This window comes from Pleurodeles waltl, chromosome 6 (assembly GCF_031143425.1).
Source record: "Pleurodeles waltl isolate 20211129_DDA chromosome 6, aPleWal1.hap1.20221129, whole genome shotgun sequence".
Lineage (NCBI taxonomy): Eukaryota > Metazoa > Chordata > Amphibia > Caudata > Salamandridae > Pleurodeles > Pleurodeles waltl.
The window spans coordinates 1385099833-1385125050 of record NC_090445.1 but is presented as its reverse complement, the minus strand read 5'-3'; the positions used below and the strand labels follow the sequence as shown (position 1 = coordinate 1385125050).

General features: G+C 43.3%; 1 protein-coding gene across 1 annotated transcript in view; it reads right to left on the bottom strand.

The window, feature by feature from the left end:
- Positions 1-25218, bottom strand: part of EPHA8 (EPH receptor A8) — a 1152754-nt gene that overhangs the window by 159867 nt on the left and 967669 nt on the right. The window contains exons 5-6 of the mRNA XM_069240710.1: positions 8413-8748; positions 6061-6185 (exon numbers count right to left, since the gene is read on the bottom strand). Of these exons, the coding sequence (XP_069096811.1) occupies positions 6061-6185; positions 8413-8748 (461 nt within the window). The remainder of the gene's footprint in view (positions 1-6060; positions 6186-8412; positions 8749-25218) is intronic.

Sequence of the window (25218 nt, the reverse complement as noted above, 5' to 3'; positions counted from 1 at the left end):
GGCAGCAGCCTTTCAGTATATGCGCCCGCTATTGGGACCTGACACAGAAGGAGCTATAAAGGCTGACAGCCCCAACATATACGAGCTGCAGATAGGAGCTGCAGCCAATGGGTGTCTGGTAACATACCATGAGCCTGGATATTATAAGAAAACTAGGTATAAAGTCTTAGAAGCGGCTCACAAGTGCTGGCGATTATGGTACAAAAAGAAAGGATTTGGTAGATACAACTATTATACCATGATCGAGAAGAATCCACTACTCCCTGAAATATTTCATGATAAATATATGGCAAAGTGGTGTACATCAGGTATAACCAGGTTAGGAAACTTTTTTGACAACTCGGGGGTCAAGACGTTTCGAGATCTACAGGAACAGTATGGTCTACAGAAAAGGGACTTCTTCAAATATCTACAGATAAGGGACTTTTTAGGGAAAAAAACAGGGGGGGTCCAGGGATTTAAAAGTAACCAATTGTTGAATGATATTCTGGCTAAGCCCAGCATAACTATTAGGTCAATTTACCCTATTTTTATGGTAGAACAAGCAGATGATCTAGAAAAGAACAAGGAGAGGTGGAGTAAGAAGTCGGCAGATGGTAGTAACAACTTTTTGAGATCACTGGAGTTGGGATGCACTATTCTATTATCATCTTCCTTACAAGCGCAGCACTACAAGACTATGTTTGATCTGTATCATACACCAGCCCCTCTCACCAAATGGGGATGTGTGTCAGGAACAAACTGTCCAAGATGTGGGATGCACGGTTCAGATATCATACATATGATGGCTACATGTGGGGAATTAAAAGCCTCAAGGGAAGGTATCCAATCTGTTTTGAAGAGGTAGTGGGCTATGATCTTGTCCTTACACCTGAGATCATGGTCTTTGGGACTGATGGCGAAATCGCTGGACCACATAGAGCGTTTATCTTTGTAGCCATGGCGGTGTTTCGAATCTGTATATCAACAGCATGGCTGGATCTACGACCCCCGTCCTGGCAACAATGGTTGGCTAGGCTGCTGTCTGTATATTACTTGGAGATGTCATTGTATGAACGGAAGGGGAGACAGGCCAGGAGGAAAGGGAAGGCAATATGGGGTCTGTTTCAGGCTTGGATACAGGCCCATAATGATCGGGGCCACCCCCTTTTGAATTAATGGGCACCACTCCTAGATAGAATTTGAGGGGTGGCTAGGTTTTGTGTTTTGTATTACGTATGATCTAACTTGGCGATGTTTTTCTTTTCATCTCTTCCACCCTATATTCTATTATATTGTAAGCTTTCAGTGTATAATGACTTAAGAATATATGTGTTATATGTTTCCTTCCAATAATAAAAATAAATTAAAAAAAGAAAAAAAAAGAAAAGTGCATCACAAAAACAAGTTATATGAAAAATGTCTTGCATTTACCCTGTTTGGTGATTCAGTAATGCCATTTCTGTTTTTTGGTAACAGGTACAAACCATAGAGCCTTTAGCTTTAGTTTATGTGACCAAAACTCCTTAAGGGCATTGCTAGACCAATATTGACAGTACACTTAGAACAATTTTCTTAGTTGCAAATTGCATATCCAATTTTTACAGATTTTTCAGAACCCCTCGTGCATTTTGATGTGCCTTCAACAGGGGGCTGGTTTACACACATTTCTACATCAGTAGATATGGAACTCTATAGACGATGCGCCTATGACCTGTCACATCAAATATGGTTTAATTAGGTTTTATTACAACTGACAAGACTGTTGTGAAATTAATGGATCAATGTTTTATGAGTTATTGAGAATTCAAACCTGGGGCGTCAGTGACTGTGCACCTTATGACACACCCTAAAGTGGCTATGTTTATGTTGATATAATGATACCACAAGGCTGAAAAGCGGTGCACAATAGCACGCTCAAAGCTGAACAAGAATTTGTCTTAAAATTGAATGTGGCTGTTTTACTGAATTATGTCCCAGCTGTTCCTTGACAAAAACCACACAACAAAACATGAGATTGTTGCTCCTTGTTGTCAGCAGCCTTCCTGAAACAGTAATCAGGGACAGGCAAAAGGAACACCCCAGCCTAGAAACTTTCTCACCCTAAACAACAGAAATTCAGTGCCAACCGTCACCCTTATCATCCACCAAATGGCAGTGCTTAGGAAGAACTAATCAGTAGCCATTTTCTTACAAGGCCCTCACCAAATTGTTAAGTGGAGCCCTGTCTCCATCCTTCTTCGCTATAGTGCCTGGTCTTCACACTGACCACAGGAATGTAGTCAATACAATTTGATGATCTAGGGAAGCTGAATCCAGCCTCTGTCTTTCACCACACTAAACCAATGGCCATACAAAATAGATCCTACTTGTCTCAATACTCAGACTCTTACCACGCACTGCATCCTACTACCAGACATGTGCAATACATTAATTGAACATACACACATACTCAACATGCACTGCAGGGATCTAGGATTCACATAAAAGTTGAGAGGTCAGTATATTACTCTCTCCTTGACATAGGGAAAAAAGTTTGGTTAAGTTAAATAATCTAGAAAATCTCACTGCCCCCACCGCTTGATATGACTTATCAGGGGATGGACAATAGTCATATGCCCACGATGAGTGTGTGCACGGTAAACCCCTTCAGGTCACAAAAGAGGTTCTGCACCTTTCATCACTAAGGACAGGCCTTATTCTCAGTGTACATACTAGATTAACATGATGCCAGGGCCAAGAAAGGTACAAGTTTCATAAGCAGTCATGCACTCAGGGATGTGCTACTCCCTAGGCATGGGTGAGGTTCACATATTTTCCTTTATGGAATTTGCATGAATTGACCCAAATATTATGGGGGTGATTCTGACCCCGGCGGTCCTAGACCGCCGGGGCCAGGGTCGGCGGGAGCACCGCCGACAGACCGGCGGTGCCCCGCAGGGCATTCTGACCGCGGCGCTTTGGCCGCGGTCAGTGCAGGAAAACCGGCGGTCTCCCGCCGGTTTTCCGCTGCCCGTCAGAATCCTCCAAGGCGGCGCAGCATGCTGCGCCGCCTTGGGGATTCTGACACCCCCTACCGCCATCCTGTTCCTGGCGGTTCGCCCGCCAGGAACAGGATGGCGGTAGGGGGTGTCGCGGGGCCCCTGGGGGCCCCTGCAGTGCCCATGCCAATGGCATGGGCACTGCAGGGGCCCCCGTAAGAGGGCCCCTACAAGTATTTCACTGTCTGCATAGCAGACAGTGAAATACGCGACGGGTGCAGTAGCACCCGTCGCACCTTCCCACTCCGCCGGCTCGATTACGAACCGGCTTCATGGTGGGAAGGTCGTTTTCCCCTGGGCTGGCGGGCGGCCTTTTGAAGGCCGCCCGCCAGCCCAGGGGAAAACTCAAAATACCCGCCGCGGTCTTCCGACCGCGGTACGGTATTTTGGCGGCTCCCGCCGGGCGCGCGGTGACCGCGCCCGGCGGGAGTCAGAATGACCCCCTATGTGTTAATAAGTGGCATGCCAGCGTCCACATTTTTCACAATTTTGCAGTGCGATATGTGTTCTTGCAACCATTTCCAGAGCAAAGAGACATTTTCCACTAAAACATAGTGCAAAATTGCAGGAGCTGAACAACAACCACTCGCATTTGGGGGCATATTTATAAGCCCCTAGCGCCACCTAGTGCCACATTAGTGTCATTTTTTTTATACTAATGTGGCCCAACGAGGCCAAAATCCTTGCGCCATATTTACAAAGTGGTGCAATGCATGCATTGCGCCACTTTGTAACCCTTTGTGCTAGATTATGCCTGTGCCAGGCATAATATATGCAAAGGGGACATACCCCCATTAGGGGGGGGGGCGAAAAAATGGCACATGGGAATCTGAGAGATTACCTTGTGTCACTTTGTATGGCACTTCTTCCATTATTCAGAATGAGCCCCTATGTACTCTGCAGGAGTAGCGCCAATATTTTTGTGCTACTCCTGCATAGTACATCAATAGTGTCATGAAAAATGACTCTATTGCCCCTACACCGCGCCATGGTGCGCCATATGTTAAACACGAAGCACACATGTTGGCAGTAGGGGGACGTTAAAGGGGCGCAGGGAAAGTGGCGATGCACTCAGTGCAGCGCCACTTTCCATAAATCTGCCCCTTGATTTTTTACATTATTCCTGTGCTCCTGAACAAAGTCTCAATTATGCAAGGTGTCATAATGGCATGATTTCAAGCATTTCGCATAACAATCGTATGCAAAGTACTGGAAATAATGCTGTTACACAAGCGTAAATACAGTTTTGAGAGGTCCGCGTACACAGCCACTTGCCAAGCAGGCGTTATCATTCGGGAATGATTTGTTCACAAAACAGTCAGAAGCAACTCAAATGGGATCATTACTGATAATCAGGCCGTATGTGCAGTCATTTTCGGGGTAAAATCCTTGGAATGTGCCACTTGTAGCACCATATGGATGCACTAGAAAGAAACCAACTGCCCTCCCTTTTCTCTGTGTCTGCAACCAAATGCAGGATTTGGTGGTATGGTAACCAAGCAGGTGGCTGCCTCAACACATAGTCGTAAAAACTAGAGAAATGCCTAGCAATAATGTATGTATATTTTTTGGACGTTATATATGAAAGGCTACTCTTCAAGAGGTTTCGAAATCACCCAACTTAGAGAGTAATGCTGAAATATGCGGTACAGAAACTCATAAAAACCTAGGCCCATATTTATACTTTTTGACGCAAAACTGCGCCAACCCTGTTTTGCGTCAAAAAAATTAGCGCCGGCTAACGCCATTCTGAAGCGCCATGCGGGCGCCGTATTTATTGAATGACGTTAGCCGGCGTTAGCCGCCGGCGCCGTCTGGTGTGCGTTAAAAAAAACAACGTACACCAGGCAGCGCCGGCGTAGGGGGAGATGGAGCTTGGGGGTCAAGAAATGGGGCAAGTCAGGTTGAGGCAATTTTTTCGCCTCAACCCGATTTGCGCCATTTTTTTTCACTCCCAACCCCCATAGAAATGACTCCTGTCTTAGCAAAGACAGGAGTCATGCCCCCTTGCCCAATGGCCATGCCCAGGGGACTTCTGTCCCCTGGGCATGGTCATTGGGCATAGTGGCATGTAGGGGGGCACAAATCAGGCCCCCCTATGCCACAAAAAAACAAAAAAAAAACACTTACCTGAACTTACCTTAATGTCCCTGGGATGGGTCCCTCCAGCCTTGGGTGTCCTCCTGGGGTGGGCATGGGTGACAGGGGGTGTCCCTGGGGACATGGGGGGGCACCTCTGGGCTCCTTCAGAGCCCACAGGTCCCTTAACGCCTGCCTTTTGCAGGCGCTAAAAAACGGCGCAAAAGCGGCCGTACGTCATTTTTTTTGACCCGCCCACTCCCGGGCGGGATTTTTGCCCGGGAGTATAAATCCCACGCACATGCCTCGGAGTCGATTTTTTAGACGGGAACGCCTACCTTGCATATAATTAACACAAAGTAGGTGTCCACGCTAAAAAATTACGCTAACTCCATGGACTTTGGCGCTAGACGCGTCTAATGCCAAAGTATAAATATGGAGTTAGTTTTGCGTTGAAATTGCGTCAAAAAAAACGACGCAATTTCGGCGCAAACGGAGTATAAATATGCCCCCTAGTGTGAAAAGGATATGTAGTCAAAGAGCCATACTGACTGGAGGCAAACACAAGTGTCTCGGAGGTAGACATTCAGACAAATACACAGATAGCAAGGCAGGTCACCGCACGCATCACAGATAGAAGTACACAGGCATGCTCGCCACCACTTCTAGACAAACATATGCACATAAAGGGCAGGGACGTGTACACCCTCATGTGCAAGACAACCGTGCAGACACACGAACACCGATGCATGAGCACAGACGCACAGGCACGTGTACAACAGACATAGACATATCAGAGAAAAGCAAGCCTGATGCATGCAAAGCAGAAAAAGATAAACTTCAATTAAGACAATTCAAAGGGCCAAAGGAACATCTCACTGTGAGCGGCCTTAATAATGTGGTAGTAACCTGTCGCGCTTTATAGTGATCCAGTGAATGATTGCGCGTGATAAGCCATTACCTTTTCAAAGTACTTGATCTCATACTCTAGAATGATGCCATTTGGTTGATCTGGTTCATGCCACAGTAGTGTGACGCTGTTCTGGCCAGCATTCTCTTGACGAACCACTACGACCTGTGATGGGGCTGGAAAAACAATATAAAATATATCATTAGAATTCAGAGAGACAAAGGGTTAGTTAGGATCAGTTTACCCTTGTAGCACAAATTATAGTGCTGTGTCTAAGCTAGTAAATAGGTGGGTAGCTAAAAGATACTAGTCATTTCGCTTTTTACATGACAATATGACAATCAGTTTTACTGATCTTTGGTTGACTGAAAACCACAGTCTGTGATCAGGATAAGAAAAGTCCTGATCTAATTTCAATCTGTTCTGGAGATAGGTTGCCATTCACATTATGTGGTGTGAGTCACGTGTGTTTGTTGGTGAATGAGTAGAATATAGCGGTGGAATGGTGAGTTAAATGTGGGCTAGAACGGAGGGTAAGATTGTAAGTAGGCAGTTGATGGCTGGGCGGACTAAAGACAGTCATGAGTGGTGTTGTTCCACGCTCTGAATCTGTCTCTCAATAAATTGACACATCGGTCCAAAGAACTGTAACTATCTCTTCAGAATCATGGTCCTGCCGTTTTAAAGAATAAGATTTCAAGGGTCAACTTGCCTGCTACATCTGCTAGCCAAATGTCAACAGAGGACGCTGATGAAAAGAAAGCTGCAGCTTCAGACCACCACCAACACATGCAGCTCTTTTTTTATCAGAATTCAGTCATACATGGTTCTGTCTATGAAGCTGAAAATCGGAATCACAATTCAGTCATACATGTTTCTGTATATAAAGCTGAAAAATCATAAAAACGCCATTTCTAGTAGGTTAGGCTGGGCTGCTCTTTTTGTGGCGGGCACACCCTAATTTGCATACGGCTGACGTCTTTTTCCATGACATATACAATTCTGAATAGTTAAGAATTTCACCCATTGCTTTTTGTTTTTTTCTGAAAGTCTTTGTTGCTGGGAGTGATATGTGCAGAATTCAGTGAGTCTAGGGACTCAACAGCACCTCAATAATGTAGCCAAGAATGGCTAAGGGGTGTTTGATTTTGCCACTGTTCTAAGTATATTGTACACACCTAGCAGTTTGGACTGAATATCTGGAATTAAGACTGAGTTGCATGTGGTTGAATGCCTTTTGCAACGCCTCAGATGAGAAAAAATGATGGACTGAAACACAACCCAAATGGTTAGGATGCATTCTTTCTCATCAAATTTTGGAGATCCGCACCGTATTATCACATATGGACGTAAATCCAACCATGGCCTTGAGATTACTTATATTTTTAATAAATAGTCAGGTGCATGGTTCCAGCTCCATCTTTTAAAGTGAAGTATAACACATAACCTAATGTCACACTTGAAAAAGTAAACCTTTTCCAGCATGTTCTGTCCCTATCCTGAAACGCCTTTAAAGCAATCATGAAACAATAATAATTAAAACCAGTGGTTCTCTAGAAAGGCAAGATACCTTATAGTCTACTGCCAAAAATGAATGCGTGGCAAGCAGCAGACTTAAAAGCACAAGGAAACCATGATTTTTACTACTTGTTTTGTATCAGGTAAATTGTATGTGCGTGAAAACAAAACTATTACACTAAGATGTTGCTCATCTCTTTAGCGGGATAATTTGCTAAACTATGGTGTGTGAAAACGCTGCCAGGCGGCTAAAACACAAATGGTAAGACGTTATGTAAAATATTGACAATGGATTGTTCTGTTACCAGGTCTCAGATCCAAAGAAATCAAGTATTGAGTCCAAGCAATACTTTTCATGCATCTGCTTATGTTGAAATCTAAAGAATATGGCTCGCTAGAATGGTGCAGCGCAAACGTTTGGCATTTTCGGCTCCTAGGAGGATACTCTTTATATTCCTCACCCTCTCTCTCCAGGAAGTTGATCACAACAAAACACATTTATGCTCAGAAGGGTCATTTTACATATTAATTCTGTATCTCTTGCTTTTTCATACCTCTTACAGGTGCATTCCAAAAGCGGCTTAACAAGGTCAAGGATTTGCATTTGTTAAGTCCCTAGCCCAACATTCTTATATTCCCTTAATTCATAATAAACACGTCTACCTCAACACACCGTGGTAGCATGCCAATATGCTAATTATTGTGCTTTGTGTCTACCAACAACAGTCGAAATATACCTAAACCACAAATGTAAAAGCTTATAAAAAACACTTTAAGAGTCAAAAAATGTGACTTTTAATATATACTTTGATTAACATTGTAAGAAATTAGTCAGAATATGGATTCCTCCGAAAATGCACGACACATCCGTAAGGCTCCTCCTACCTGCCTGGTTCGTGGTTAAGTTGACAGAGGTAAATTTGCGTGGCTCCAGGCTCAGGTCCGATACACCATTAACCGCCTCAATCCAGAAGGTGTAATTCATGTGGGCAAGCAAATTGGTCACAATGATGGAGCACTGGGCCAATCCCATCTGCTGGGGAATGAAGCGGATACTGTTTCCACATGCATCACATTGTCCAACATCCCAGGGACACCGGCGGCAGATCACATTATACACAACATCATGTCGCCCGCCTCTGTCCAGTGATGGGGTCCACTCCAGGGTCACGGAGGTTCCATTCACGCTTGAGATAAGATTGACTGGGGCTGATGGGGGACCTAAAAGACATGAAAACTGAAACTTAAAGTGTCTGTATCACATCTATAGATATTAAAGCAGGCCTTAACATTGTGAAAAAAATAGAATAATACACATTATATACATTGTCCCACAGCACATTTTGAGCGTTGTGATTACAGAACATAACTGATGTTCCTTAATGAATTATCCGTAGAGTACAATTGTGCATGTAATAATTGCTCATGTGAGTACAAAAGCACTCAAACTTTTTTCCACTACAATGATTTTTTTTTTCATGGAATAAACCCATTTTCCTAAAAAAATACCACTATCACCAATATTCCTTTCCCTGTCTCCTCCTGGAAAGTGACTTAGTCCCTGATTTAAAAGAATGACTATTTACCTGTTCCCATAGTCAGAATGTCTGAAAACAGTTTGTATATACATTAGTGGGTATTCTCCCCGATTTCAGGCCACACCTTCCTTGAACTGTCAATCCCTTCTCTTTTAAGTTTTACTCAATTGAAAATCTGCACGAGTAAATCAATTTTTGTAAACTATGGCCCAGATTTAAGAGAAAATGACGGAGCACAACGCTGTGCAAAATTTAGCAGCGCCGCTCTCTGTTATTTTTAAAACACAGGGATGTGCCACATTTAATAGAATACAGCGCACCCCTGTGTTGCCCCCTGTGCCGGCACTAAATTTGCTGACGAGCACTAACGCAGCCACCCTTGTGCCATGTTGCAAGGATGGCTGTGCTGCAGAGGAGATTGCACAAAAACAATCTTCAATGACGATTTGCTATTTCAAACAAAAAAATGAGGAGAAATAAAAGCATTTCTCCTCGATGTGCCCTGCTCACACCACCCCGGGGTGGCGTTAGATTTTGGCATTGCCCCATGTTTACGAAAACCTGTAAATCTGGGCCAGTGTAAAAAAGCAATGGGTGTTCCTGTGGCAAGCCCACAGCAACACCCATTGCAGGTCCCTTCCTCGCAAAGTGCTGCGTGTGAAGGGGTCGTATTTTCAAGGTGGCACTAAGCCACAAAAAGTGGCTTCACGCCACCCAATAAATACAGTGCAGTGCATAGCGCCACCGAAGCGTCACTAAAAGTGAAGCTCCAATGACGATAGGTCCTTTCATATCTGGTCCTATGTTTTGTGACTTGCAAATGTGTCTCTGGACTTGTAAAAACTGTGGTATGCAAGTGTAAGCTGAACTCAAACTATAGAAATAGCTTTCATCTCTGTCATAATTTGTAATAGGTGACAAGTATTTGGCAAAAAGGAGAGTTGAGTGTTAATTAGTGGGTTAAAATGATTCAATGATTAAATTAATAGAGTGGGAAAAATACGGTTAGTAATATTGCAATTGTTTGTTGTTTCTGAATATGTTTTAATGGTACCACAATGCAATGTTATTATTCATTGGCTAGTTCACAAGAAACGGGAGAGATTAAAAAATACCTTTTTTTTCAAGGGTTGTTGTTGAGGTCGTCCTTTGCAAATCCTATGAGTTCCTTAAGGGGGGGGGGTGACATTTTTGCCAATTTGCCTTGCCATAATCAGAGGGCGTTTAATGCCCACACCTTCCAAACAGTAGAGCTAATTTGTAGCCTCCAACATAACATAACATAATGCATATTTGTAAAGTGCACATTCAACTCTTGCAGCATCTTGTTTATTGTTACAACACACTTCATTGACCACGGAAGGATGAAAGGGTAAGTGAACCCAACGGGGACTGATCCTGTGATCCTGTACCCTGTGACCCTGAGGTCAAACACAGACTACTAGAGCTGATGCATTAGTCCACAGAACCATCAGACTAGCAATGCCCCAGAACAGGAGGTATCTGTTACCCATCCTCACTTGCCTTGGCCTAGAATGGAGACATTTAGTGGTCCCCTGTATTGCCCAAATGCATTAGATACATTTAGTAACTCTCCCACCTTTCTAAAGAGTGGCGTTTTGCTTTTTGTCCCCCAAACATGCCAAAGGGTAGGGGATTTTGACTGCTTCACTGTCTTTCCAAGGCTGCCCAGAAATGTCTTGCCCTCATCCACCCGTCCTTCATAAGAGCAGGTTTTTTTTTCCAAAATAATTTTTAAAATGAGGATCAAGGGGGACTAGGACTGATGACATCTATCCAAGTTCCATCTTTAAAATTCTGAACACAGCACCAGATTTAACATTGCCCTGGCGCTTCCTTATCTCCACACAATTAGAGTTAAGGGAACCAAAATTGCTGCTACCTGTTATGTTTCTTCTGGCAATTTCACCCTTGGTCTGCAATACTTTTCAAGCCAAGGAGGAATGGGCCAGTTGATTACTACCGTGATGCTATATTGCAATATTGAATGTGTAAGCTACAAAATACACCCCCTGCCCCAAGAAAGGCAGGGGTAGCAAAAAACATTTCCTTGCAATAGGGCAAGATGAGAGGGCATGAGGTACCAAATCTCACCCAATGCCCTGTAGGTGGAGAGAGTATACTAAATATCCCCTGCCCTTGGGCAAGGTGGCAAGGTGCTAAATATTCCCAAGAATTTGGGCAAAGTGGGTGTAGTCAAAATACACCACCCAGCCTTGAGCCAGGTAGGAGCAGCAAATGTGCTCTATAGTATTCTGTAACCATAATTAATACATAAGATTTACATATCAAACTGTGCATTGTCAAGAATCTTGATCATACTAAGTTCTATAAAACATGTTAGGTTACATGTGTCATTTGAATTTAAGCCTGTACTAGCTGTTGAGTTTGGTGACTCGCCTGCATGTGGTATTTATTGGTGTTCCAATAATGTGCTTAAACTAAATATTGTTCCTTTGATTAATATACATATTGTTACTAATAAGGACTGCTGCAAATCACCACTCAGTCCAACATGGACATACGTGCCACTGAAATTGAACTAAACTATATGTATACTCTGAGGGTTTATCAAACTCAAGTGTTGAGTTGTCTGGGATGGGACATACTGGAAAGCTTTTACCAGGTCTCTTGCACTAAATCACAGTAGGTGGATTTTTTCAGGATATTTTCCATGCAGCCATTTTCAGCCTCAGTGGAATGCAAAATATATTCTCAGAATAATTTCCAACTTAAAAAAAACACATTTTGATTAGGCAGACTTCTTCAAAGGTACTTTGCCTTCAATGCAGTGGTACACAAGTTGTGTTCTGGGCCTCACATTCTAATCAATATCAGTTAAACAAGCCCACAAAGCAACACCACCTACACCTGTCAATCCAAGCTACACCTATCAACCAACAATGTCAGATGACATCAGATGTAAATTAACTTTGTTACCATTATTTACTCATACATTTTATCCCATACATCTTTACTTAGTGTGGAGGGGAGGCAACATCATCCACATAATGACATACAGCGCACTGAGTCAACATTGACCACTAAGGACAATAAACAATATTTCAACCTAATTGCTGAAAGTATGTGTCTTCAGTGATGCACACAACCAAGGTTTAAAGGTATCCTTAAACACGTCATTGCCTCGGTGACACACACACCCAGGATAAACAGCAGAGACATTTAATTTCTTCATTGTGTCCTCAAAAATAAACACACCTAGATTTTCCAACTTTCATTGGGAGCGCCCACATTCAAAGGCAGTGTATCCACCCTAATATAGCTCTTCTTGGCAGGAGACTAGCCATATTAAACCTCAATTTTTGTCTCTTATCTAGTTCTCTTCGTTGCTATTAAATGTATAACATTTACCTTTATAATTTCTTTCTTCCAGCGTTATTTGTACACATCTTCTATTTTAATTTTATTATACTCGTCAATATGAACTCTGCGATTCTACCACTGCAATTCTTACAAACGCCCAGTGAACTGCTGATTTTCTGGAAGCAATGCCAAGGCATATTTGAAACCTATTTTGGCACTATTGGTGCAACTCGGTTCAGAACAGAAGAGAAATGGTTTCTTTTGTCACATTGATTGTGATTTGAGGGCACGACCAACTTTAAATATCTACCTGACATTGGTTTTAACTAAAAAGAAGTACTTGATAAAAATGAGATATACATTTTTGAAAGAATACATACATCACAACATGTAAGGCTTTGTTCTTGATTGTCAGTACAAAGCTCAACTGGCCAACTTATATGGAATTAGTTATTAAGTCACTGTGTGTCAACAAAACCTACTACCTATGGGCAACTTCATAGATGTCTGCTAAGATGTTTTAAAATGTGCTAAGATTATAGATATACTAAACCAATAAAAACTGTTTAGTAGGAAAATGACAAAGAACGAAGGGAATATAAGATAAATAACAAAGTGTCATGCCGCGGGGGCCCGTGGCACCTCCCGCTCGAGCCGCGGTGGGGGCCGCAGTCCGTTTTGCGGGCCACGGGGCCTGCCGTGGGCCTTTTTTCCAACCGCGCGCTGTCCTCTCCGCCGCAGCGGGTCGGAGGCCCAGGATTGGCCTTTGGTCCTCACCGCGCGTTGGGTGCGGTGTGAGTGTTGGTGGGGGCCGCCCGCGACCCCACCTCGGCCGTTCCACTTACCTGGTGCCCGTTTCTAGGGCCTTCTCCTTTCTCCTCTTTCTTTCTGGTGAAGCCATATTTCTCTCTCTCCCAGCATACCTTTCTCTTTTCTTGTTCCGTGCATGCATCTGATTCCCTTCTTAATATGGTGTCTTTCCTATCTAGTTCTATAGCCCCTTCCCAATCCAAGATGGCCATTTTTCATCTTTCTGTTTATCACTTCCTGTCAAGGGGTATATAAGGGGATTGATTTTTCTTCTCTTTGCGTTGCAACACTTCTCCTGTGGTGGTCACACTCCGGCTGGTCTTCTATTTGGAATCCAGTTTTTTGCTCCTATTTTTCCTCTGTCCTTCCTGTGTTATTCCTAGCATTAAAGTTCAGATTTTTCTTGTGTCCTCCTTTTGTTCCAGGGAGTTCCTGTCTGGAGGTTTTTTCCCTGTGTGGTTTTTCCTCTGGGACTCCTTCCGGAGGGCACGGACTGTGGTGGCGTATTCTCAAAGAATACCTAGAAGAGAATATACAAAGTGGTCTGATTACTCCTTCCTCTTCTCCCGCAGGGACTCCCCTCTTTTTCGTACCGAAGAAGATGAAGGACTTGCGCCCTTGCATAGACTTTCGTGGAATAAATAAGATTACTACTGAAGATCGCTATCCGCTGCCCCTCATTAAAGATATTCTAGAAGTCGTCAGAGGAGCTGAAAGATTCACCAAATTAGATCTTAGAGGAGCCTACCATCTTTTAAGGATAAAAGAGGGTGATGAATGGAAGACTGCCTTCAGAACTCCTTTTAGCCATTTTGAGTATCGGGTATTGCCCTTTGGGCTCACTAACCCTTCCTCTATTTTTCAGAGATTAATGGATGCTATCTTTTCTGACCATTCACACCAAACAGTGGTTGTCTATTTAGATGATATTCTTATATTCTCCACTCGCTTAGAGAAACACACTAAACATGTACTCCAAGTACTAGAAAGGCTTGGGCAACATCATCTATTCTGCAAACCAGAAAAATGTGAATTTGATCAAACTAAAGTGAGGTACTTGGGGTATCATATCAACCAAGTAGGGATTGTTATGGACTCAGACCAGGTCCCAGCCATTCTGGATTGACCATCCCCCTCCTCCATCAAAGAAGCCCAGTGTTTTCTAGGACTGGCCAATTTCTATTGTCAATTTATAGCTGACTTCGCTCAGCAGACCAGTCATATAACGCAAACTCTTAAGAAAGAAAATCTACGGAAAGGTTTTAATTGGACCAAAGATGTGGAAGCAGCATTCCAAGCACTAAAACATGCCTTCACTCAAGCTCCCATTTTACGACATCCAGATACCACCAAACAATTAATTGTTGTTACGGATGCCTGAGAAAAAAGCAAAAGGTACTGCTTTACTGAAAAAAACTAAGTGATGATGGGTTAGAACATCCAGTATTTTCCCTTTCCCACATAATGTCTGAATCTGAACGTAGTTACTCAGTGTTAGAACAAGAACTGCTCGCCTTGAAGACGGCTTGTATGGAATGGAGACAATTTCTTATGAGATCCAAAGAACCCTTTGAGGCGAGAACAGATCACCAGAATTTGCAGTGTCTAAGAAACTTTCAGTGCCAAAATAGTGATCAAGCCCGATGGGCTTTCTTTTTCAGCCAATATGACTTTTATATCACGTATATCCCTGGTTCCCAAAACATTTTAGATGATGCCCTATCACAACGCTATCCTCAATGTAGTGATTCTACTACACTAAACCTAACTGAACCAGAAAGAATCATCGGGTTAGTACAACCCTTTCTTGACAAAGTTAAAGCTGAGTATTCTAATCTCGAGAAAACTGAAATTAATAAATTACGTTCACAGTTACGTAAAGATAAGGAATAGTATTATCACAAGAAAGCATTGTTCCTGTCTACTTAAACAGTTCAGACAGAGGCCCTATGAATGTGCCACGATTCCCCAATCGCAGGTCATTGCGGAATTAAAATCACCCAAGATCTCCTTCTTCGCTCCTTTTGGTGGCCCACTCTTAAGGTTGACACTGAAAGCTATGTGACTTCTTGTCCCACCTCGTAATAGACCAGCAGGATTGCTCCATCCCTTACCGGTTCCACACTGTACCTACTGACTTCATGTGTTCTCTGCCTCCCTCAGCTGGCAATCGAGTAATAATGGTGACAGTAGACTCATTCACTAAATTGGCTCATTTCACTCCATTAAAGAAGTTACCCATTGTAAAAGAATTAAGTCAAATCTTTATTCATGATCTCTTTTGGCTTCATGGCCTCCCTCAAGTCATCGTCTCAGACTGTGGTTCCCAATACATCTCACGCTTTTGGAAACAATTCTGTAGAACACTCAAGATCGACGTGGCTCTTTTATCTGGCTTTTTGCCTCAGACTAATGGACAGACAGAACGTCTAAATCAAGGTCTTGAACAGTATCTACGAAGTTTCTGCAATGATACGCAAAGTAATTGGTCCATGTACTTAACACTTGCCGAATTTTCATATAACAATGCAGTGCATAGTGCCCGAAGGTTTCTCCATTTTATTGCTCTTATGGGTTCCATCCTAAGGCCTTTCCTGTTATACTCAGAGAATCAGCTACACTTCCTTACATCACAATGTTTGTTCGATGGCTATGCACCATCTAACGTGTCATACATTCTAATCTTCAAGCCACCAAAATACACATGAAAAGAATGGCTGACAAGAAATGTTGTGAGGCTCTGTCTTATCAAATCAATGATAAGGTCTGGTTTTCCTCTACATTTTTACCTCTCCGATTATCCCAAAATAAGTCCAAACCCTGGTATTATGGTCCTTTTCTGATTCTTCAAAAAGTCAATCCTGTTTCTGTTCGTCTTCGTTTACCTCAGACATGGAAAATACATCCAGTGTTTCATGTGTCTGAGCTTAAACCATATGTACCTAATCCTTTTCACAGACAATTCTCCTGTCCTCCTCCTCAATTAGTTGATGATGTGCCTGAATATAAGGTCCAGGAGATCTGTGACTCTTGGTACTTCCGTGGATGTCTTCAATACCTCATCCATTGGCAGGGATATCCCATGAGTGAATGCTCCTGTGCTCTTGGGGGGACAACTCTTTGGTGCATGCCCCTCTCTTGGTTTGTCGTTTTTTCCGTCTTTTCCCTAACAAACCTAGGGCCTTGGGGGTGGACCTACTGTCATGCCGCCGGGGCCCACGGCACCTCCCGCTTGAGCCACAGTGGGGGCTATGGTCTGTTTTGCAGGCCGCGGGACCCGCCACAGCCCTTTTTTCGACCGCGCGCTGACCTCTCTGCCGCTGGGGGTTCGGGGCCCATGATTGAGCTTCGGTCCTCGCCGGGCATTGGGCGCAGTGCGGGTGTTGTTGTGGGGTGGCCGCGAACCCGTCTTGGCCCTTCCACTTACCTGGTGCCCGTTTCTAGGGCCTTCTGCTTTCTCCTCTTTCTTTCTGGTGAAGCCATATTTCTGTCACTCCCAACATACCTTTCTCTTTTCTTGTTCCCTGTATACATCTGATTCCCTTCTTACTATGGTGTCTTTCCTATCTGGTTCTATAGCCCCTTCCCAATCCAAGATGGACGTTTTTCATCTTCATGTTTGTCACTTCCTGTCAAGGGGTACATAAGGGGATTGATTTGCGTTGCAACACTTCTCCTGTAGTGGTCACGCTCCGGCTGGTCTTCTATTTGTAATCCAGTTAGTTGCTCCTGTTTTTCCTTTGTCCTTCCTGTGTTATTCCTGGCATTGAAGTTCTGATTTTTCTTGTGTCCTCCTTTTGTTCCAGGGAGTTCCTGTCTGGAGGTTTTTTCCCTACGCGGTTTTTCCTCTGGGACTCCTTCTGGAGAGAACGTACTGTGGTGGCGTATTACTGTCAGCAGCACCGTGGCTACCAGAAGGGGTCGCCCCTACCTCGGCCAGAGCTGGACTTGCAAGAACCAAGGCCGCATGCCATCTCCCTCTGGCCTGGACAGTAAGCCAAATTAAAATCGTGACACAAAGACAGAGTAATGTTTGTTTTAGGTGCACATTTCAGTCACATACTAGGGGAGGAAAAGTGTGGCCTATGTAAAGTTTGTAGATCCTGTGGTAAGGTAGAATATTTTGCCAAGGACTGTCAAAGTTCTGGACAAAACTGTAATAGGATTGTTGTGCAAAAGAAATATTGGATGCCACAGACTCAGTAGATAATGTCCAAGACAATATATAACACAGGGATGTCCAACCTTTTCGGTAACAAAAGCTAGCTATGTCCAATAAAAATGATCCTGAGCTACTAATATTAGTGATGATGTAGTCACACCCCATCCAATATTGTCAGCAGTGATCACATCAGTTCATTAGGCAGGGTTGCCAGCAGTAAAATAATAAAAGTGTTATAAACAGGAATGTCTCTAATTAACAACCACAGCTGCAACACTTCTAGGACCAAGGTAATAATTAGGGGTGTGAGGGTGCTCCGCTCCACTGGCGGTGCTAATAGAGCTCCTCTTGGAGTGCGGAGTTGTCCAGAAAACTCTGTTAGCCCTGCCAGTGGAGCAGAGCTCACCCGGTGCACGCTCTCAGCCAAGTTGGGCTGCACAGCGCAAGCGCAGACAGTCTGCACTTGGGCTCTGCAGCCCATAACTGGGCTGCAGCGAGCACTGGAGCAGAGGAGGGAGGCAGCCGCTGGAGAGGAGGACCCCCGGGAAGACCCAGACTGGTGCACAAACAAGGACTGAAACTGTAGCTTTCACAGTATATGGCCCTGACTTGAATTCAATTTTGTGATATTGCCATGAGCGCCCTAAGTGGCTAGGGTATGCCCAGACGTGGGTCCCTTGCTTGCTGCACCACTGGATTCAAGCTAGCCTGGCTGATGAACTGTGATACCCTGAAACCAGTCCCAGGATGCTTGAATCCTTTCCAGGGAGGACCTGGCTTGGCAGTTCGGGCTGGACTGCTCCCAATGGGAGCAGGGTCAAGACTGATTTGCATATAGCTGGGTCTGAACTGGGGTGACGTGGAAAGCAAAATAACGATGGATTAAACCCAGATCTGTGACTGGGGTCGAGTGTTGAAAAGTTTCAACACTCCGTCCATTATTTAATTTTGTGATATTGCCTTGAATTCAGGCCAGGGCCATAGGCAGTGAAAGCTGCCTTTTGAGGTCCCTTCTGCATCAGCCTCACCTGTGTGCCGTGCACATGGGGCAGGTTGGTGCACAAAAGGCCTGGCAGCTTTCATTGCCTACGGCCTTTATCTGAATTCAGGCCAGGGCCATAGGCAGCAAAAGAAAGCTGCAGTTTCAGGCCTCTTGTGCACCGGCCTGTCCTGTGTGCACAGCACACAAGAGGGTCCAGTGCACAAGAGGCCTGAAACAGCAGTTTTCACTGCCAAGGCCCTCTCCTGAATGTGCCCAATCTCGGAAGCACAAAGCAGGGTTGTGCCTGGCTGACCAGGTCCGACCCTGCTTAGTGCTTCCGAGATCTGGCGCATTCCTCGATCTGCGGCTCCGCAGAATTTCTCAGAATTGTTTTTTAACTTCGTGGAATTCCGCGGAGTCGGACTCCATCAACTCCACCCAGGCTTAGATGTGAATAATACAGCTCTCCAATTGAAATCGAAAATCCAACCATTTTTTTCCAAACGACACCTTATGAGTACTGAAACTACAAACATTTCATTTCGAATATATGAAGTTTAATTTTGGCAGTCATATTATAACTCACTAAAGTAAAACGCTTGTATAGTGGTAGTCTGGGCTGAACACAGGAGAGCTACTCACAGGGACCTGGAGAGCTACTGGTAGCTCACGTTGGAGAAGCCTGATATAACATATGGTATTAGTTGTTGCAGAGGATGAGATGAAAAGTCATGATCATTTGGAATGTGTAGATCCATATGCTCATTTTCTGCTAATTTAACAAGTATCATCACCTAGTAGTAGATTGAGATGTGAAGATCACTATGATCACTTGTGATTTCTTCCAAAACACATTGACTGGTAGACCATTGCTTCTCCTCTGGTGTCTCACTAAGTTAATAAAATAACCCCTTACGTTATTTTGAAGGTATTTTGGAATGTAAAATAAATATTATTCAATGAAAGGTGTATGTGGTGGTTAAAGACCACAACATTCTGGGTTGGTTTCACCCACGACAATGAGCCAATGAACACATTTTTGTGAAATCTTTGTAGAAGAAATGATGGCCAGATATCATAATGTTGCTGTTGATGAGTTAGGCAAATAAAAGGATTCAAGCAAAGGATATCAATGTGATCACCATAAAATATAAATTGCAAGTGGTGTCGTTAATTGTTAGAGATAATCTTGAAAGGAAATTGAAGAGTCTGTGCCAGAATGGCATATAGAGCTAGTAGAGTTCACTTCACTTTGTGGCTTTTGACCCCAGTTGTGGCACACACATGTGGAAACTTGGGAGTTTGTATACATCTTCTTAGTGTGAACACGTACATTTGGGTAGAATCCTAACCTCTCCTAAAGATAAGTGAGACGATATCCATGATAGGTGGGGCAAATAATTTACTAAGCTTCAAATTTTGTTAACATCACACCAATAAGAACTGGAACCTCATTCTAGACACTGCACTAAATTTGTTTTGCCTCTGGGTACTTTCAATATTGCAGCATGCAATATGGGATGGTTTCAGCTGCTTACATTTTTCAGTGCAACGTGTTTCTCTTATTCAAAGATGTTAAATAGGCAGCTGTGTTCCGTGATGAAGTTCCTATTTATATCACTGAATTTGATGAACGGAGTGTATTTCTGGACAGAGTTTTGTGCCCTTCACAAGAGTATAAGGTGGTTCTTAAGTCAGAATGTGGAATATTTAGGACATGTGATTTAAAAGATGGTATTGAACCACAATAGGGTGTATTCAATGCAACCTAAACATAAGGGAGGTTTACAATCTTTTTCTCGGTTTGTGAGAATTCTTTTCACAATTATTGCTGATTACGCTTAAAGTATATAATGACAAGAATATATTTACAAATAGCTTTTGTCTACGGTCATAAATATCAAGTTTCTTTCCAGAGGGTTTGAAACAAAATAGTAAATGCTAAAGTTCTCAGACCATCTGATCCTGATTTATCTTTTTGCATCACTGTTCATGCCCTCAATGATGATCTGGGTGCAATGCTCTCTCAAAAGAATGGGAAAAGAAAATTAACGGGGGTTTGCATTAACCTTTTGCTAAGGGGATGTTCGAATGGGATCATGTAAAATATTCAATTTCTAGAATTGGCAATTTGGCAATAAAGGTATTCTAATATCAGTTCGTTATTGCACACTTTCCAGTAGAAAGATTGGAATAGCAGAAACTCTATTACGTTTTTCTATAAAAGAAGCTGTGGAGAATGAAATTAACAATTATTTTGAAAACAGGAAAGTTGCAGCAGTGGATGTGGAACATGTTTGTGTTTTCAGACCAAGAGTATTATGAAGCATTGTAACACTATGACATTTTAAAAAAGATGATGGGTCTGGTCAATAAAAAATTATTCACATGGCAGTCTCCTTCCTTATGCGAAAATATCAGATCAACTCTCAGTGGAAGATGAACTGTTGATGCTTGAGGATAGATTTATTTCCCCTGAAAACCCGAGATCCACAATAGTGAATAAGACATATGAGGCACGTATGGGTTGTACCATGACTGAAAATAAAGCATATTCAGTAATTTCTGGGATGTCTACGGTTAAGGAAATAGAGGATGTGGTCAGAAGTTGTGCTGTTTGTGCCAGCTACGAGAATACACTTAACCTATTGAATTACCTTCCAAACCTTGGGAGAAGGTAGGAGTTGACCTTTTGGCCAATTTAACACTTTACATTCTCATTATTGTTTTACTGTAGTTTAGTAAGATTACAATAGCAAACATCCTTGTTATATTTATCCAGGAGACAAATACAAAGCAGGTACAGAGATTTCTGGGTGTTTCTCAAGTTTCTACTGTCGTACATTGGAGTTCAGTTCGTGGCAGCTGAATTGGAATCCTTTTTGGAAGTGACTGGTATGAAATATTTGAAGAGCTCTTGGAAACTTCTTAAATCCAGAATATTAATGTTACTTAAAATTAGTAACAGAATATAATTGTTATCTGTTATAAAGTTGGTTGTGAATCACTGAATCTGTGGCATAATTGTATCCAAATAATACAGATGGAGATCAGGAAGAGGTAAGCCCTACCCACTTCTTGCGACGGCTTCGAAACCTTGGTAGAAACTCTGGCCACAGATAAATCATTAGAAAACAACATCTATTTAATCAACAAAGGTAGATTAAAAAAACCGGAAATGTCAAGGAAAAAAAGGAATTATCGACATTCTAATCAGGGAAATTTGACCTATAATGTCATTGATAATGGTAGTTGATCCCATTTTTGCAATGACAATTTTAATCTTTGTGACTTGGGGTGTGCAATTGCTCATGGCTACTTTAGTATATGACTAAAGTGGAGTTATTGATCTATTTATAATTAGCTGGGCTGAAGACGTTTTGTATAAGTTGGCGACCAGCCAGCCTGGTGAGGGTTCTACTCCAGATGTATCTGTGGTCGTTTCTTTCTTTAATTTCTTTTAAACTTCAAAGGGCATATTTATTAAAAGTGGCACTGCACCTAGTGCAGCGCCACTTTTCTTGCGCCCCTTAGTGCCCCCTTAATGCCACCACATGTGTGCCATATTTAATATATGGTGCACCATGGCAGTAGTTAGGGAACTGGTGTCAGAATGTTTGACGCTAGATCGGCGCTGTTGGACTTTTTTCCATTTGCTGGATTTTCTCCAATCTATTTGCCTCCTGCCTCCTATTTTATCTGACCTGTTGTGTTGGCTTTAAGACTCTGGGCACTTTACCACTGCTAAACAGTGCTAAAGTGCATATGCTCTCTGTGTAAATGTATGGTTGATTGGTTTATCCACGATTGGCATATTTGATTTACTAGTATGTCCCTTTTACAGTGCAATAGAGGTGCCCAGGGCCTGTAAACCAAATGCTACTAGTGGGCCTGCAGCACTGGTTGTGCCATCCACATTAGTAGCCCTGTAAACATGGCACAGACCTGCCACTGCAGTGTCTGTGTTTGCAGTTTTAAACTGGCAATTCGACTTGGCAAGTGTACCCACTTGCCAGGCCCAAACCTTCCCTTTTCTTACATGTAACTAAGGAAGGTCCTAGGTCCAAGGTGCAGTGTATTTTAAGGTAGGACATATACTAATGTGTTTTATATGTCCGGACAGTGAAATACTGTCAAATTCGTGTTCATTTTTGCAAGGCTTAGCTCTCTCATAGGTTTACATGGGGACTACCTTTAAATATGTTTAAAGCGTAGATGTGGAGTTTGGGGTCTCTGAGCTCACAATTTGAAAATGCATCTTTTAGTGAAATTGGTTTTTAGAGTGTGTGTTTGAAAATGCCACTTTTAGAAAGTGGGCATTTTGTTGCTTAAACCATTCTGTGACTCTGCCTGTTTGTGGATTCCCTGCCTGGGTTAGTTTGACAGTTGGGCTGTTTGCACCTCTCTCTAGACCATGGGCACTCACAAACATTTTCCCGGGGGCCAACATTTTTTGTCTATGATGTGACGAGGGCTGCATTGATGCCAGCAATGTGGCACTCATGAGGAGAAAGTTCCAGGGAGTGGTGCCAGAAAGTGGGTGTACTGGAAGCGAAACACATAACAGCTGCAAACCAGAACTATTCCCAGCTTCCTCACTTGATCAAATTGTGTGATCCCGGGCAATTGTTTTGTTCCACTTTCCCTTTTTTTCTTCATTATCACATACAAAAGGATGTTGTAATACATGACTTCAAGATGTGGAATGTGCAAAACCTTCTCCTGCGTTTGATTTAATAAACTATAATGTTGTTTGTGTATAACAGGAACCCAACCCACAGGGTGCACTTAACAGTTGAGATGCATCTTAGCTCACTATTGACATTGTTGTCAAGGTGAGGGAAAAATAATGTAAATTCATGTTTAAAAACTATTGCTATAAAAAAAATAGTTCTCAGTGCACTGATAAAGTGTGAAGTACGAAGGTGAAACGGTTTTATATGTTAATGAAATACACTTTCTGAATTTTGAGTGAATTTTATCATATTTTTAGAGTATTGCGTTAAAAATAAAGGTGTTTCTAAAGATAAACAGTGCAGGATAACCTAGTTACTTCCTTTCTTTAATTTCAGTTAATCTTTACATAAATGCTTGCTTGTTTATTTAATTTCTTGCTCAGTGTTAGCGCTGATTCAGCCCACTGCTGCTTTTGACCTTGGGGCCGCAGGTAATGGTCAGGGGAGCCGCATGCGGCCCCCGGGCCGTACTTTGAGTATAAATGCTCTAGACAGTGACACAAAGGGAGCTGGGGTGTAGCCTGCATATCCTTAGATGAGCCATTTGTGCTAGGAGGGAGGGAAGGAGTGGTCACTTACACCTAAAAGGGCTGTGCCTGCCCTCACACTTTGCAGTCTCCAACCCCCTGGTGTGTGCCTGGGGCCTGGCCTGGGCAAGGCAGGATCTCACAAACAAGAGACACTTTACTTTGAAGTAGGCCTACTTCAAGGGCCAAAATGGGTATAAGAAGAGCACCCAAAACCCTGGAAAATTAGATCACTTCTGGAAATCAAGAGGAACCTCTGCCTGAAGAGCTGAAGAGCTGAGGAGAAGTGCTGCCCTGCCTGTGACTGTGGTTCGTGGAGCTATGCTGCAGTTGCTGCTTCTGCCTGTGCAAGGGGACAAAGACTGGACTTTGTTGTGCATTCCTGCTTGTGAAGAAATCCCCAAGGGCTTGTCCTGAGATTGCCTCCTGTTTTGAAGTCTCAGGGCCATCAAAGATTTTCCCTGCCAGCACCTGGACTCTCTGCTGAGACTCCTGCCCTGCCAAGTGGTGCCCTATCCAGTTCCTGGGGCCTTGAAATGTAAAGCTGGCAGACTAAGACTGAAAATCAAATGCACAGACCGCCATGCTGGGAAATGTTTTTGACGCACCTTCCAAGACGCGGCTGAGAAACAATGCGGCACCAGCCTCGCGGCTGAAATCAACGCTCCGCCTGCATCGCGGCTGGATGATTGACGCACGTGGCTGGAGAAATGACACGCAACACCCGCTGATGGAGGCTGATAACGCTGCAACCAACATAGCGCATTTTTTTTATACAATGCAGCAGGATTTTCAACTCAAACCTTGCTGGGCGCGGAAAAACAACGCAAAGCCTGCCCAGACCCGAGGTGCCTGTCCGGATCGACACATCACATCACTCTTCTGCGGAAGGAGAGGAAAAACGGTACACGCCGACCTGACTGGAGGAGGAACGACGCATGGTCTCGATTGCGAGTGAGAAGTTAACACACCGCTGGCCTTTTCCAACACACACTTACCCGTGCAGTGTTATTTTGACGCAGCCCAGGTACTTTTTCACGTTAACAGCGTTAGCACTGTTCTCTAAGGATTTAAGACTCTTTTTGCTTTTTAATTCATAACTTGACTTGTGTATGGTGGATTTTTGTCGTTCTGTTCTTGTTTTGTTTAGATAAATATTACCCATTTTTCTAAACCTCTGTCGTGTCATTTTGTGGTGTTTTCACTGAGTTATTGTGTGTGTTGGTACAAATACTTTACATCTAGACTCTGAAGTTAAGCCTGCCTGCTTGTGCCAAGCTACCAAGGGAGTGAGCGGTAGTTAACTGAGGGTGCTTGTCCTTTACCATGACTAGAGTGAGGGTCTGTGTTTGAACAGGGGTAACCTGACTGCCAACCAAAGACCCCATTTCTAACAGATGCTTTGCAGGATTAACGTCAAAAAGTTTGACGCTAATCCTACAAAGCACCCAGATGCCCACTGTAACCATTGGGTGCCTCCTTTTAATGTCTGCCCTGAGCACAGGCCAAGCCTTGCGGCCAACCTCTGCCACGCAGGGCTGAAGCCCGTGGGCAGCTTGGGGTTGGGTGGTTACAGTGGTTGGCTGAGTGT